This window comes from Trachurus trachurus, assembly GCF_905171665.1.
Source record: "Trachurus trachurus genome assembly, chromosome: 24".
NCBI lineage: Eukaryota > Metazoa > Chordata > Actinopteri > Carangiformes > Carangidae > Trachurus > Trachurus trachurus.
Window position 1 is genome coordinate 2641983 of NC_139910.1, and position 15862 is coordinate 2657844.

The 15862-nt window shown below is 40.6% G+C and overlaps 2 protein-coding genes across 5 annotated transcripts in view; one reads left to right on the forward strand and one right to left on the reverse strand.

The window, feature by feature from the left end:
- Positions 1-5225, forward strand: part of LOC311007026 (protein NLRC3-like) — a gene marked incomplete at its 3' end in the record, with an annotated part of 36731 nt that extends 31506 nt beyond the window's left edge. Inside the window, exons 6-8 of the mRNA XM_084000108.1 lie at positions 275-321; positions 464-534; positions 5205-5225. Coding sequence (XP_083856234.1) covers positions 275-321; positions 464-534; positions 5205-5225 — 139 coding nt within the window. The remainder of the gene's footprint in view (positions 1-274; positions 322-463; positions 535-5204) is intronic.
- Positions 1-10864, reverse strand: part of LOC311007702 (protein CEBPZOS-like) — a 109354-nt gene extending 98490 nt beyond the window's left edge. The window contains exons 1-3 of one of the 4 annotated variants that reach the window (XM_084000983.1): positions 10799-10835; positions 6610-6727; positions 6348-6392 (exon numbers count right to left, since the gene is read on the reverse strand). In XM_084000983.1, coding sequence (XP_083857109.1) covers positions 6348-6392; positions 6610-6727 — 163 coding nt within the window. In that variant the 5' untranslated portion in view covers positions 10799-10835. Of the gene's footprint in view, positions 1-6347; positions 6393-6609; positions 6728-7192; positions 7253-10798 lie in introns of those variants that run through there. The other 3 variants (XM_084000982.1, XM_084000981.1, XM_084000980.1) reach the window with 3 other exon arrangements.
- Between the last annotated feature and the right edge of the window lie 4998 nt (positions 10865-15862).

The following is a 15862-nucleotide window of genomic DNA, read 5'->3' on the forward strand; positions in this document are numbered from 1 at the left end:
GCAAATCCTTCTTCACAGCTCTGTAAATGACAGTAAACACATAGAATCTGCTGTTAAACTGATCTGTGAACAGTCAGTCAACACTTCACTGGTTTGGATGTAAATTCACTTAATTATAAGAGACGACTTTAGAGACCTATATTTCCCCTTCTGTTGAGGAACATCAATGAAAACACAGAGAAGATCAGTGGTGACTCTTCTTCTTCTTCTGACAAACTGCTTCATGTTGAACAGTTTAGATATAAAATCACTCTGACTGTGTTTCTTCCTCCAGGATGGACCGTGGTGGAGAGAACATGTTAAGACCTGGTCTCAGGAAGTGTAAGTGTGGATTTAATGTGACTAATGATCAGACAGCAGCTCTCTGTCAGTTTGTCTTTAAATACAACGTTGATTCAATAATCAATCAATGAACCATCAGATGATGAACTGCAGCTGTGTTGTGTCTTGTTCTCTCCATCAGACGCCTGTAAACTGGAAGTGGACATGAACACAGTGAACAGAGAACTCAAACTGTCTGACAACAACAGGACGGTGACATGGGTGGAAGAGGATCAGTCATATCCTGATCATCCAGACAGATTTGACTGGTTGCCTCAGCTGCTGTGTTCAACTGGTCTGACTGGTCGCTGCTACTGGGAGGTGGAGTGGAGCGGAGACGTTTATATATCAGTGAGTTACAGAGGAATCAGAAGGAAAGGAAACAGTGAAGACTGTTGGTTTGGAGGAAATGATCAGTCCTGGAGTCTGTTCTGTCATGGTGATGATGGTGGTTACTCTGTCTGGCACAACAACAGAAAAACATCCACCTCCTCCTCCTGCTTCACTGTCTCTAACAGAGTAGTAGTGTATGTGGACTGTCCTGCTGGCTCTCTGTCCTTCTACAGTGTCTCCTCTGACTCACTGATCCACCTCTACACCGTCAACACCACCTTCACTCAACCTCTGTATCCTGGGTTTGGGTTCATCCTCTCTGGTTCCTCAGTGTCTCTGGTTGATGTGTAGGATGGAGAGTCTCTGGAAGTGACAGCAGCTTCAGTCCTGTGCTTTAAATGTTGGTGGTGGACGAGCTTTCACTTTGCTTTCTATTTTAATCTGTTCAGAATCATGTTCAAAACACATTCATGTTTTTTGTAACTCTGGAAACCTTTACTTAAAGCAGAAGTGAGTGGTCCGGTCGTTTTCGCTAATGCTGCGTTCCAGGCAGGATTTTGAAATCGTAAATTACAGCTTCAAGTCACAACTTACGACTTTGTAGCGTTTCAGGCAACCCACTCGTGTTTTTCCGACCTGTTTTACCGGTGAAAGTCACTATAACGGCCACTCGTAACTTCCGACCGGTGAACTCGTACCAGATCAAACTGGTACCACTTCACGGTCGGAAAAATACGAGTTTCCTTGAACGCACCATAACAGTCCTCGTCCCTACGTCACCACATTCACGGCGTTCCTTGGCTGCACACACAGCCCTGCATGCCGTTCTCTCTCCTCATTGGATAAAAACTGTAGGATACGATAAATGTTTTCTCCTCGGCTCAGAGCAGAGCAGAGTGACTGACAGACCCGTGTTTCAGTCCAAACACTCTATGCAAGTGATTGCTGTCGGAAGATATAACTATTTAAGACTTATAATAACACAAATATATCACTTACTTCTGCTTTAATAATTTGCAAATATATACTAAGAGATTTGCAATGTGATGAAATGAATGAGAAATACTATTCTCTTGTGAACAGTTGCCAAGTGGTTTGGATGTTTGTCCATGTTTTTTGATAAATAAATGAGCCAAACCAATGGAGGAAAACTGTAAAACAACACAGATTAAGAGCTACAGTATTTAAAACATACACAGATTAAAATAACGCAAAGAATGTATGAACTTTACTCTCTGTTTTCAAAAACTGCTCACTACTGATGTCAAAATATTCACATTCAACAGTTCATCTGCTTTTCACTGTTATTATTTCATAAATGTGTTTATGTATTCCCTTATGTATGTATCTTATACATACATCTTATGTATCTTATGTATGTATTCCCTGTTTTGTTGATATGAACTAAACAGCACGTGTGTGTGTGTGGTTCGTGTGGCTGCAGTGGCATCAGCTCACCTGCAGGTGTCAGTGTTGTGCAGATGAAACGAGACACAGCTCGAGGCTTCAGGTGAGGAGAGTTCAGGTGTAAATACACAGAGGAGGAGAGTTAATGAAACATTAAAACTAAACGTGACTGTTTCTTTGGATCAATAAGAGAAATTGTGATGTTAATAGAAATGAACAGGTTTGATTCCCAGTGCTTCGATTCAAGATTTCTATTTTCTATCTTTATATTTTTTAATTGTTGTTCATTGTTATGTTGAAATATGTGACCCAGAGGAAGAGGATCCAAATCAATTAATAGAATAAATCAATGGTTATATTCAGTTGAAAGTGTTGGTGCATCAGTCTGATCTCATTAAGTATAAAGAGTATTCAGCTTTTACAGGTTAAACTGAATAAAATGTTTATTGTTTGTAAATTGTAATTAAATTCATCATAAAAGACAGAACAGCTTCATGACCAATGTTCCTTTAAACGTATTAACAATAACAATATTACAGTAATGTGATCCTTTGACCAGATTTATTCAGTCTCAGGTTTAAACTTTTTTTTTTATTATTACTAAATAAATGAGATATTAAAATACATAAAGACAAAATAAGTCCAATTACACATCAACTTAAATTATAAGACAGACATGATTTATACTTTACGTAAAACATAAAACATATATAACAATAAAACACATCATGACACAAATCAACATTGAGAATCTGCACAACAATAAACCTCTGACTCATTACAGCTGTAATATGATAATATGATAATAATAAAACAAGCTGAGGTCTGAAGAGTCTGGTCTTTGTTCTCTGTGTTTCCTCTGCAGACAGAAAAGGGGGCGGAGTTATAGATCTACCTGTCGTGACCTCACTATGACCAACTGTAAAGTTTATTATATGTGACTGACACAGTTCCTGTCTGTTTAATTAAAAGTGACACTGAAACGACCTTGAAGACGATAAATCCACTGCAGCTTCATAAGAACATTTAGGTTATTCAGTTACATGGATAAACAATATAAACATGGAACAGAAACACTAATCAATATGTAGTTTGTATGAATGCTGATATATAACTCGTATACAGATGTTTTAATCAATAACATGTTTTATTATGTAATAAAAGCCGTTAGTGGTTTAATTAGCGAAGCTGCTGCTGCAAAAAGGAAAAGGAACATTTCTGATGTGTCAGTCTGAGACCTGCTGAGCTGCTGCGGACAAAGGAGGAAATATTCTGGGTTGTTTGACGTCCACAGAGGAGGAGGAGGAGGAGGAGGAGGAGGAGGAGTGTGTGCAGAGAGCATGGTGGTCCATGTTGGTCCACCTCGTCTGTGTGAACTGTCCTGACGTCCTTTCACATTCACCAGCAGGTAAACACACAGTGGGAGAGCACAAACCTCCTCCTCCTCCTCCTCCTATAGAAACAGTTTGTGTAGTGATATGTAGTAGCAGACGGTCACCCATAGGTGGCAGTATAACCTCAAGGGACCTCTCGCGCTGAACTCTGAGAATAAGCCGACGGAGGCAGAGATATTCTTTAGCTTCTTTAAGCATGTTTATTCGAGACTAGCACACACTCACATACTGTATTTCTTGTGTCATGGTGGAATTAACTTCCAGCTTCCCCAGTACAGAAAAACAACACACTGTGCGTGGCTTAAACAAACATGATGACACAGCATGAGCTTCTGGCCTTTACACTTACGACTCACATTATTACGCAGTCTGTTGTGTGTATCATAACCACTGAGTACACTAAATAAAAGAATGTCTCTTAACAACTCTCATACAAACCTTTCGTTGGACGATGAACCGGCCTCCCGCTTCTCCAGGAAAAAAACTACTCTGGAGTATTCATCAGCATGAGGGGGAGTCACTAATGACTGAATTTCATTTTTTGGTGAACTATTCCTTTAAGACCAGTTGGTGCAACCGGCCCCTGGTGATCCTTCCTCTGACTCTGAATTTGTCCACTAGGGGGAGCCACTGGAGCTCCCCTTCTTACAAGGTATTTTTGTGACAGTCAGTGAAGTGGACTTTTCATCTGTTCACTTTCCCTGCATCAGTGTCATGAAACAAATCAGTGGTTCTGGTGGTACCAGCAGCTTTTAGCTGAATAGTTTCACCTGTGATGGCAGTGGCTGATTGTTGTGTGTGTGTTGTGTTGCAGTGATCAAGAAATAAAACGTGGAACTGTTCGAAATGGGAAGTGACATTAAACATCACCACAAAGACAGAGAGCAGCCACACAGAAAAAACAACAACAACAGGAAATCACTTCATTACACAATGTAAACAAAGTGTAAAACAGAAGGAAATATATTACCTTGGATTTTTAAAAAACACATCATATAAAATGAGAAAAGTGCTCTATAAATGTAAACCATTATTATTATACAGTGACTATGGAGCGAAAGAATCGACCATAATCTGAGCTCACGTTCACTTAACACCTGAGGAGAGACAGACAGAGACGTGCTGCATTTTGCACTTGAGTTAAATTGAGCATCAGCTGTGTCAACCACAAAGTCACGTGGTTGTGGCTAGATGGGGTACATGAGCTGCAGGAAGTGACGTCATAGACAACATGCAATCTTTACTTATCTGTGCCTAAACCCAACCAATGGCTTCACTTACGTTTTGCTTCCCCCCCCCTATTTTACACCTGTACATGTCAGTTTTACTAAACCTAACCAGTCGGGAGTTCTCAACGATTTTCGGTGAGGTTCAACGTCGCTTCCTGCAGCTCATGTACGTCATCTAGCCACAACGAAGTCACGCGCTCTGTTTACAGTTGTGTCACATGATTTTTCAGAAAAGTCTTCCTGTTGTGTTGTTTCACCTCACTTTGCTTTGACAGCAGCTCAAAGACCAGTCGACTGTCACTGACTGATGGAGAAACTGATGAAGATCCTCACATGTTAAAGTCCTGAGGGAAAGTCTGTAAGTTCTGTTACTTTTCTCTCATTTACTGTTTGCGGTTCCCTGTTTTCTACTTCCTGTCTTTCCTCTTGTGTTCACCGTCGTCATCTTAATGTCTCTACTCTTTGACTGTGAAGTGATTAGAGACTGATGCTGATGCTTCTCTCTGTGTTTCCTCTACAGGTGAAGGAAGAGCGACTCTGACTGGATGTGGGTCTGAATTCACCTGGTGAGTGTCGTCTTTGTTCTACCACTCAGCTGATTCATGTTCCCAGTCCAGAGTGGAACTCTCCTTTGTTCTGTGTTTGTTCTCCAGTGGATAAAGTTTCATTTGTACATGAAGGAAGGTGGTGAATGTTGTGTTTTAAACATTTAGCTATTAAAGGGGAACTATGCTAGATTTGCAAGAACAGTTTGATGTCAGAAGGATTGGAACTTTCCTTCCTTCAGCACCACCTGCTGGTTGAAAGCAGAATGACACTGTGGTGGACAGGTGTGTAAACCGTGTTGTTCTGACTGAGTGCAGCTCTCCCTACGGGATACATATATATATATATATATATATATATATATATGTATATATACTATATGATCTTGTGCTCAAAATAATATTGTACTTAGGAACATAATTGATAAAAGAGTTGGTGAATTGCAGGAAATCTTGATTGCTGTTGTGATTAAAGCCCTGAGATAAACATCATGTAGATGTTAACAGTGCAGAGTGAAGGTCAGTAACTCTGTCTGTGGTTCAAGTACCAAGAGTTCTGCTGATCAAATGTTCATTGGAACAAATGAACCAGTTTCAGCTTTAAGATTGTCATACACACTGTAATTTTAGAAGTCTTGCTATTTACTCACACATGTTGGAAATAAAGCTGTCTGACCCAGAACCTGCAACCTAATGGCTGTTTGAGAGAATGCACAAGGAGAACCACAATGCCTTGGCCATTGGTGCTGTTCTAAGAAGAGATTCAGGTGCAGTGTTTCCACTAGGATTTTTTTTACCAGTGGCAACGGCACACAATGGGTTCACACAGACTCAAAGAGGGAAAACACTGAGTTCAGGGGAATCGGCTTGTGGCTCTGCCTCAGCTGTGTGATACCGTTATGACCATCTGACCATCTGTTTACCTGTATTGGTCGTATACTGTCGAAGCTCACCCATCTGGCTTCAAAAGACAGAGATTTGACATTTTAAAATTATTTTTAATGCACTGACAACACACGTGCGAGGCCGACTGGCAGACAGGCTAAAGTGTAAATGCTTTAATTTAAAATCTGGATTTCTCAGATTGGATCAGAGTCCAGATGTTTGTAGCCTCTCACCTTCCAGGATGGATGGAAACCTCCTGTTCATGGTCTGTCTTAAGTCTGGAGGAAACAAAACAACAACAACAACAACAACAACAACAACAACAACAACAACAGGTCTAATGATAAAGTCACAAATATAAATCAACATGAAGAAAACAAAGTTTAGCTGGACCTAAAATGAAAGGGTTAAAAAATAATCACATATAAACAATAAAAGCTGGTCTGACAGGTTGTGTCGGTCTCTGTTGTCATGACGACAGTGACGTGTTGGTACCTTGGCTGTTGTTCATCCGGTGGAACAGGGCGTAAGCTCCAAACACTCCCAGCAGCTCCACCACAATCACTCCCTTCATCAGCCGCTTGGCCAGAGGCCCCAGAGGTTTACCACACATCTGGACACACAAACAAACACAACTTTATTTACTGCTCTACAGCTTCACTTAGTGTTTTTTTTAATCTCCTTGTTCAATAAATAAAAACATACATAGGCGACATTAATTAACACATACCAGAGATGTTAAGCCTTTTAGCCTATACACATCACAGATAGAGATATACATTCAGTCCCAACCTGATTGTTCTCTGGTTAGTCTATTTGTGGTTTTATTCATTTTACCACCTCATTCACCTTCATGTGTCACTGACTCATTTACTCTTTATGTTAAACCCGTTTGTCTTTTATAAACAGTCTGTTTGTTAAACACGCGTGAGTTCAGAGGTGCCAGTTTAACACAGTGGAGAAGATTTAACTCATTTAACCATCAGAGTTTTATCATAAACCTCCTGTTCAACGACACAACAGTGAATAAACTCACCTCGCTACACAAACACACATAGAGACACAGACACACACTCACCGTGTCGCTGCCTTGTCCTTGTGTTGTTCAACGGGAGCTAACGGCTAACTGAGGCTAACAGGTACGGAAGCTCGGCTGGTACAAACATCAGCGAGCGACAGTTTTGGTGCGTTTCTCGGATCAGAATGAAGACTCTCATAACTATTAGTTCAACCTCCACAACATTTAGTCATTTGTGCACCATCATAGTAGCCTAGCAATTTCTCCTTCCTCTGAACAAATTGCAAATGCCTTTGGACATGAATCATTTGTTCTCATAGTGCAATTATCTTCTGTTTTATTACATTATCAATTGTTTATGTCATGTCATTCAAAATGAACTATAGCCTACGTTAGGCCCTATGAATGCTGAATAGTTGTTCCCTATAAAACTAATTGTATCCCCTTTGTTCCCCTGGGGTGTTGTTTTGGCGTTGCACCACGTTGAGCCAGAGAGCTGTGTGCTCTGAGCTGGTGAGTCACTTTATGACTCTCCATTGTCTTGTTTATTATATATTTTTTCCCGTTCAAAAACCACAATTTGTTGATATCTGCTGTAATGTAACATGCTAATGGACCTTTTGGTCAAGACTCCATTGATTAATAACTTGTAAATTTAATCTTAAACTGAGTTATTCATGCAAAGTTAGTTAATTTAGCCTTATGCTAGCTGAACCGGTTTTTCCTGTTTCTCTCCCTTTCATGCTGATTTGGTTCGGTTGTGCTCTGCATGTTATGGCTGTGTAATAACTGTGTTATTTCATATGTAACGTGACGTTTTATTATGGTTATGTGAATTTTAAATTTACTTTGAGAGTTGCAGTGTGGCTCTGTGTGTGTGACGCCTGTGTTTTTTCTTTATTCTGAAGGTATGCTAGTTGTCTAATTCAGCTCATTTCTTGATATTTTTTTGCACTATAAAAAAATGAGCTAATGTGGGTGAATTAATTTAATTATTTTAGACCATGGAAAATGTGTGGGAAATATTTAATGCATTTTCATTGCACATGTTTGATTTTGTTTTACATGGTGCATTGTATCTTCACATTAATCAGCTATGCTGTATATTTTGTGTAATATACAAAAAGAGAGAGAGCTGTGCGTGCTCTGAGCTGAGCGGTGGAGAGTTGCAGTGTGGCTTTGTGTGTGTGACGCAGTGTGTTTTTTCTTTATTCTGAAGATTAAAACTCCCATAGATGCTCAACTCCAGTGTGCATCTCACTTCCAAACTACATAACACAACGCAGAAAATCAGCTGCTACATTAGTGCTCGTCTTTTCTCCCAGGATGACGACGGAGGTTGGCCGGCTGACGAGCTCTTCGGACGGGCTGAGCCGCTGATCTGATCCACAGGTGGAGCTTCACTTCTCCGAAAACCATTGGAGCAAACTTCTAAACAGCCGTCATTTGGATAAACCGACGGCACATTGGGGGTCTAAACAGGTTTTAAAATATTAAAACTTAATAACAGCGCTATCGAGAAATAAAACAGCTGCCACGAGATGCATTTTTGGAAACTTGTCATAGCCCTCGGTTTGAAGTGTGCCTCGTCTGAACCTGAATTGGGACACCCCTACCGCTTCACGTGGACGCGCAAAATGAAGGGGGAATTGGAATTCACTACAGAGGTGCTAGAACAAAGACGACACACACCAGGTGAATTCAGACCCACACCCAGAGTCGCTCTTCCTTCACCTGAAGAGGAAAGGAATGTCAAGTCATGTCAAGTCACACCCACTCTGTTCACAGTTGTCACATGATTTCTCAGAAAAGTCTACCTGTTGTGTTGTTTCACCTCACTTTGCTTTGACAGCAGCTCAGAGACCAGTCGACTCTCACTGACTGATGAGAAACTGATGAAGATCGTCACATGTTAAAGTCCTGAGGGAAAGTCTGTAAGTTCTGTTGCTTTTCTCTCTTTCTCACTTTCTCTCATTTACTGTTTGCAGTTCCCTGTTTTCTACTTCCTGTCTTTCCTGTTGTGTTCACTGTTGTCATCTTAATGTCTCTAGGGTGACATCAGGTAAATTGGGCCATCAGGTAAAATGAGCCAGTTAAGGTTTGAGCCTCCTAGCTTTTTAAGTTTTAACAGGCAGTGGCTGTAAATGATTTCAAATTGTTGCTACAACTGTACTTGAAAAAAAACAATTGATTTGAGTGGTCTCTGGTTGCTGTTGTGGGTGGGACAATGCTTTATATCCAGCCTGCTGAGGAGAAGTGTGCGAAAAGTGGCCTGGCAAACAAATTTCACTTGAAACTGATAAGGTTGATAACTCCGTAAAAAAACAGATCTACAATAAAAAATGTGATTTATAATACACATTGTGATTCCCCCCATTGGATAGAATGCAAAATTCTTGCTAAGCTTACTTATTTTTAATTTAAATGCATTTTTTGTGGGTGGCTCAATTTACCTTAATGCATCATGGTAAATTGAGCCATGCATTTCAGCTAAAATGGGCCACATACAAAACACAGTCTTACACTGAAGTTACACAGAAATTGAGGGTGCAAAACATGTTCAAAGTTAGATATATATCCAAGGTTGGTCAGTGCCACTCATGGTGCCATTAGCACTGTGGGGGAAAAAATGGCATCTATAATGCCACACACACACATACACACACAGTAAAAGAGCCTATAACATAGTCAGTTAACAAAGAGCATAGCAACAACATGATCATGCAATTTTAAAATGCATTTTAAGATTAAAAAATGTCTTCAACCTCTTATGTATTCACTGTTAATGTTAAGTTTAGTGTTGTAGTTTAGTAGTAGTGTCAATTAATTATTAAAATTTAAATGATTTCTGCTAAAATTACTGTGTTGTTCTCTCTTGGCCCAATTTAACTGAACGGCTGGCCCATTTTACCTGAACCTTCATCGTACCTCGAGAGGGAATATCCCGATACTTTAACTCTCATAATTCCAAAATAATTATACTTTTTAATTTTTTTTTCACACAGAAACATTTAAGAGACCTATGTCAATTTTTAAAAATATCAATGGATTTCATGCATAGCGTTTTTGATGGTCTTATTAATCGTTTACCAAAAAGTGGCCCATTTTACCTGACTTCACCCTACTCGTTGACTGTGAAGTGATTATAAACTGATGCTGATGCTTCTCTCTGTGTTTCCTCTACAGGTGAAGGAAGAGCGACTCTGACTGGATGTGGGTCTGAATTCAGCTGGTGAGTGTCGTCTTTGTTCTACCACTCAGCTGATTCATGTTCCCAGTCCAGAGGGGAACTCTCCTTTGTTCTGTGTTTGTTCTCCAGTGGATAAAGGTTCATTTGTACATGAAGGAAGGTGGTGAATGTTGTGTTTTAAACATTTAGTTATTGAAGGGGAACTATGCTAGATTTGCGAGAACAGTTTGATGTCAGAAGGATTTGAACTTTCCTTCCTTCAGCACCACCTGCTGGTTGAAAGCAGAATGACACTGTGGTGGACAGGTGTGTAAACCGTGTTGTTCTGACTGAGTGCAGCTCTCCCTGCCAGTTTAACACAGTGGAGAAGATTTAACTCATTTAACCATCAGAGTTTTATCATAAACCTCCTGTTCAATAACACAACAGTGAATAAACTCACCTCGCTACACACACACAGAGAGACACACTCTCACCGTGTCGCTGCTCTGTCCTTGTGTTGTTCAACGGGAGCTAACGGCTAACTGAGGCTAACAGGTACGGAAGCTCGGCTGGTACAAACATCAGCGAGCGACAGTTTTGGTGCGTTTCTCGGATCAGAATGAAGACTCTCATAACTATTAGTTCAACCTCCACAACTTTTAGTCTAATGTGCACCATCATAGTAGCCTAGCAATTTCTCATTCCTCTGAACAAATTGCAAATGCCTTTGGACATGAATCATTTGTTCTCATAGTGCAATTATCTTCTGTGTTATTACATTATCAATTGTTTATGTCATGTAAATGTACTTTGTAAATGTACTTTATTTATACAGCCCTTTACAACAATCCTTTCGGAGTACCACAGTGCTTTACATAGTGTAATAATAAAAAGAAAGAAGCAGAAATAAAAACAATTTAAAAACAATAAAAACAGTGAGAGCAATAAAATACAGCAAAGTCAAATAAGTTAAAATAAAATAAAATAAGATAAAAGTGCCATCGTGCTACTGGGTATTAAAAGCCATCCTAAATAAGTAGGTTTTTAGCCTGGATTTAAAAAGGCCCGGGTCGGAGATGAGACGCATCTCGGTGGGGAGCTTGTTCCAGAGCCTGGGAGCAGCGACGGAAAAGGCTCGGTCACCCCAGTGTTTATATTTTGATCTGGGCACTTCCAGTCATATCATTCAAAATTAACTGTAGCCTACGTTTGGCCCTATGAATGCTGAATAGTTGTTCCCTATAAAACTAATTGTATCCCCTTTGTTCCCCTGGGGTGTTGTTTTGGCGTTGCACCACCTTGAGAGAGCTGTGTGTGCTATGAGCTGGTGAGTCACTTTATGAGGTGCTCTCTCCATTGTCTTGTTTATTATATATTTTTTCCCGTTCAAAACCACAATTTGTTGATATCTGCTGTAATGTAACATGCTAATGGACCTTTTGGTCAAGACTCCATTGATTAATAACTTGTAAATTGAATCTTAAACTGAGTTATTCATGCAAAGTTAGTTAACTCATTGGCTGCCAGCCATTTTCAGAGCAGAGAGCCCCATACTGCCAGCCATTTTAGAGCATTTTGAACGATCTTATAAGACCCACAGAATATTGTGTTCTATGACTATATAAACACCGAAACTACCAAGAGAAAAGTAGACTCTCTTTGTTCAATAGGAAAAAAAAAGTTTGTTTCTACCTTTTTCCGTTCTTTTGTAAACAGCAGTAGAACATAGGCTGGTTTCGCCAAAAACAGCAGTTTTTGACCAAAACACTGAGAAAACGAGCTTTTTGTGGAAAGAAACATGTCAAGCAGAAGAGTGACTTTGACGTTGATATTTTTTGCTTTAGTGACACCTCACACATCTGAACAGTGTTCTCCTTCTATAAAACAACAAAAACAACACTGAGAAAGGACTTTTGATGGCAAAATAATAATTTATTTACAAATATCAGTAAAAATGCATTAACTTTTTTGTACGTTTGTAGCTGTCACATGACCTCTGCCCCATGGTCGACCACTGCTCGATCCACCACCTGTAAATTATAGAAATATATAGAATTACCATAAAAATACATCTCTTATGTAGTCAAGTGTGATGTGGAGTTTTTTTTTTTTTTTTTAACCTTTCCGATCAAAGCGATCCGCCCTTCTCTAAGCAGTAAACGTTAGCTCGCTAGCAAGTTAGTTTATTTTATTATTTTTACCATTGATGTATTATATTATTACCTTCATGTCTTTCTGGAGCGTGGGGACGAGTCTCTGCTGCTCCTGGTTGATCCGGATGGAATCGCTCGGGTCACGTCCACCGAGCCGTCAGTTGAGCTGGGCTCTGGTCTGTGGTGACGCACCGTCAGCTGCTGCTCTCACCGGCCGCTCGGCCCGGCTTGATCGCCGGTGTCCAGCGTCGGTGTCGGTCGTCGGTGTCTTTTTCAATGATCTCCGTCATTTTCTCACGATCGCGACCCTCTTCCTCTCCGAACTACCGCGACACACACGGTACATAATGTGCCGACGTGCGGAACACATAGGCTCCGTGCATAAGTTTCTTTAGCATATCTCTTGTCATCTCGCTTCTTCTTCTCATACCGTAATACATGCTGATCTCTCATCCAAAGAGGGCACTGCTGCCCCCTACAGGCCGCTACACATCTTTACACTAGTTTACAAGCCTGATATTGATGGACAAGCTCCGCCAGACCTTCCTCCAGCCCTTCCCGTTGAAAAACGCAATTGACGTCTATCGACGTCAATGGCAGTGAACGGTTGTAATTAGATTGACGTCTATAGACGTCAATGGCAGCCAATGAGTTAATTTAGCCTTATGCTAGCTGAACCGGTTTTTCCTGTTTCTCTCCCTTTCATGCTGATGTCATGAGGTTATGCTTTGCATGTTATGGCTGTGTAATAATTGTGTTATTTCATATGTAACGTGACGTTTTATTGTGGTTATGTGAATTTTAATTTACTTTTTTTTCTTTCTGTAGAGCGGTGGAGAGTTGCAGTGTGGCTCTGTGTGTGTGACGCCTGTGTTTTTTCTTTATTCTGAAGGTATGCTAGTTGTCTAATTCAGCTCATTTCTTGATATTTTTTTGCACTATAAAAAAAATGAGCTAATATGGGTGAATTAATTTAATTATTTTAGACCGTGGAAAATGTGTGGGAAATATTTAATGCATTTTCATTGCACATGTTTGATTTTGTTTTACATGGTGCATTGTATCTTCACATTAATGAGCTATGCTGTATATTTTGTGTAATATACAAAAAGAGAGAGAGCTGTGCGTGCTCTGAGCTGAGCGGTGGAGAGTTGCAGTGTGGCTCTGTGTGTGTGACGCAGTGTGTTTTTTCTTTATTCTGAAGATTAAAACTCCCATAGATGCTCAACTCCAGTGTGCATCTCACTTCCAAACTACATAACACAATGCAGAAAATCAGCTGCTACACTAGCGCTCTTCTTTTCTCCCAGGATGACGACGGAGGTTGGCCGGCTGACGAGCTCTTCGGACGGGCTGAGCCGCTGATCTGATCCACAGGTGGAGCTTCACTTCTCCGAAAACCATTGTAGCAAACTTCTAAACAGCCGTCATTTGGATAAACCGACGGCACATTGGGGGTCTAAACAGGTTCTCACATGAAAAAATATTAAAACTTAACAAAGTGACGTAATAACAGCACTATCAAGAAATAAAACAGCTGCCGGTTGCCGCAAGATGCATTCTTGGAAACTTGTCATAGCCCTCGGTTTGAAGTGTGCCTCTGAAAAATCTCAGTTTGAAGGGCCAGATAGCCCGACCACTTCCCCCTAACCCTCGTCTGAACCAGAATTGGGACACCACCACTTCACGTGAACGCACAAAACAAAGGGGTAGGGCCAAGGGGAGAATTGGAATTCACTTCAGAGGTGCTAGAACAAAGACCACACTCACCAGGTGAATTCAGACCCACACCCAGAGTCGCTCTTCCTTCACCTATAGAGGAAAGGAATGTCAAGTCATGCCAAGTCACGCCCTCTGTTCACAGTTGTCACATGATTTCTCAGAAAAGTTTTCCTGTTGTGTTGTTCCACCTCACTTTGCTTTGACAGCAGCTCAGAGACCAGTCGACTCTCACTGACTGATGGAGAAACTGATGAAGATCCTCACGTTAAAGTCCTGACGGAAAGTCTGTAAGTTCTGTTGCTTTTCTCTCTTTCTCACTTTCTCTCATTTCCTGTTTGCAGTTCCCTGTTTTCTACTTCCTGTCTTTCCTGTTGTGTTCACTTTTGTCATCTTAATGTCTCTACTCTTTGACTGTGAAGTGATTAGAGACTGAAGCTGATGCTTCTCTGTGTGTTTCCTCTACAGGTGAAGGAAGAGCGACTCTGACTGGATGTGGGTCTGAATTCACCTGGTGAGTGTTGTCTTTGTTCTACCACTCAGCTGATTCATGTTCCCAGTCCAGAGTGGAACTCTCCTTTGTTCTGTGTTTATTCTCCAGTGGATAAAGGTTCATTTGTACATGAAGGAAGGTGGTGAATGTTGTGTTTTAAACATTTAGTTATTGAAGGGGAACTATGCTAGATTTGCAAGAACAGTTTGATGTCAGAAGGATTTGAACTTTCCTTCCTTCAGCACCACCTGCTGGTTGAAAGCAGAATGACACTGTGGTGGACAGGTGTGTAAACCGTGTTGTTCTGACTGAGTGCAGCTCTCCCTGCAGGTGGAGGCTCAGCTATGGATCATTGTGAGGACAGAGAGGAGGGAGCCCCCCCCTCTGAAACCACTCTGTGTGGGGAGCAGAGCCAGACCGGAGGTCAAAGGTGAGATGAGGATCTCTAACTGTCCAGGACTCAGATCACTGGAGATACTGCTGTTATCTGATAGGAGGTTTTTATGTGACAGGGTACCCAGCAAACATTTTGACGTCTATTTCACGTCTAATTAACGTCGGTCAGGCAGGTTGATTCGACGTCGATCTGAGGTGCTCAAATGAAAGTTTTTCTGACGTCGGTGTTATGACCGGCGTCATTTCGACGGCTAATAGACGGCATCATTTTACGTTGTTTCAACGTCGTTTAGACGACTTATCAACGTCTCAGAGCAGGCTACTTCATGACGTCTATCTCACGTCTAATTAACGTCGATCTAACAGGTTGATTCTACGTCTATTTGAGGTGCTTAAATGAAAGTTTTCCTGACGTCGGTGCCATGACCGACGTCATTTCGACGGCTATTAGACGGCATAATTTTTACATCAACATTTCAACTTTTGTCGTTTCGAATTGCAATATAGCTTACATTTCAACCTTTTTGTCTACACATGTAATGTATTGCATTTCAAAAGGTGTCTATAACTGGCATTATCATATCTAGAAATTCTATGAAAAGCACAGATCTTGTGCTGCATATCCTATGTGTAATTCTCAATGCTCTAATCTACACATACTTGAACAAACTTCTCAATTTTAGCAAAAAAAAGAAATCTCAAGCTGCATTGACTTCAAAAAGTCAAAGACATCAAATCACATCAGCATTTTTGGAAAAGTGAACCTGACGGAAACTTTGATAGCAAATAAACCTGAA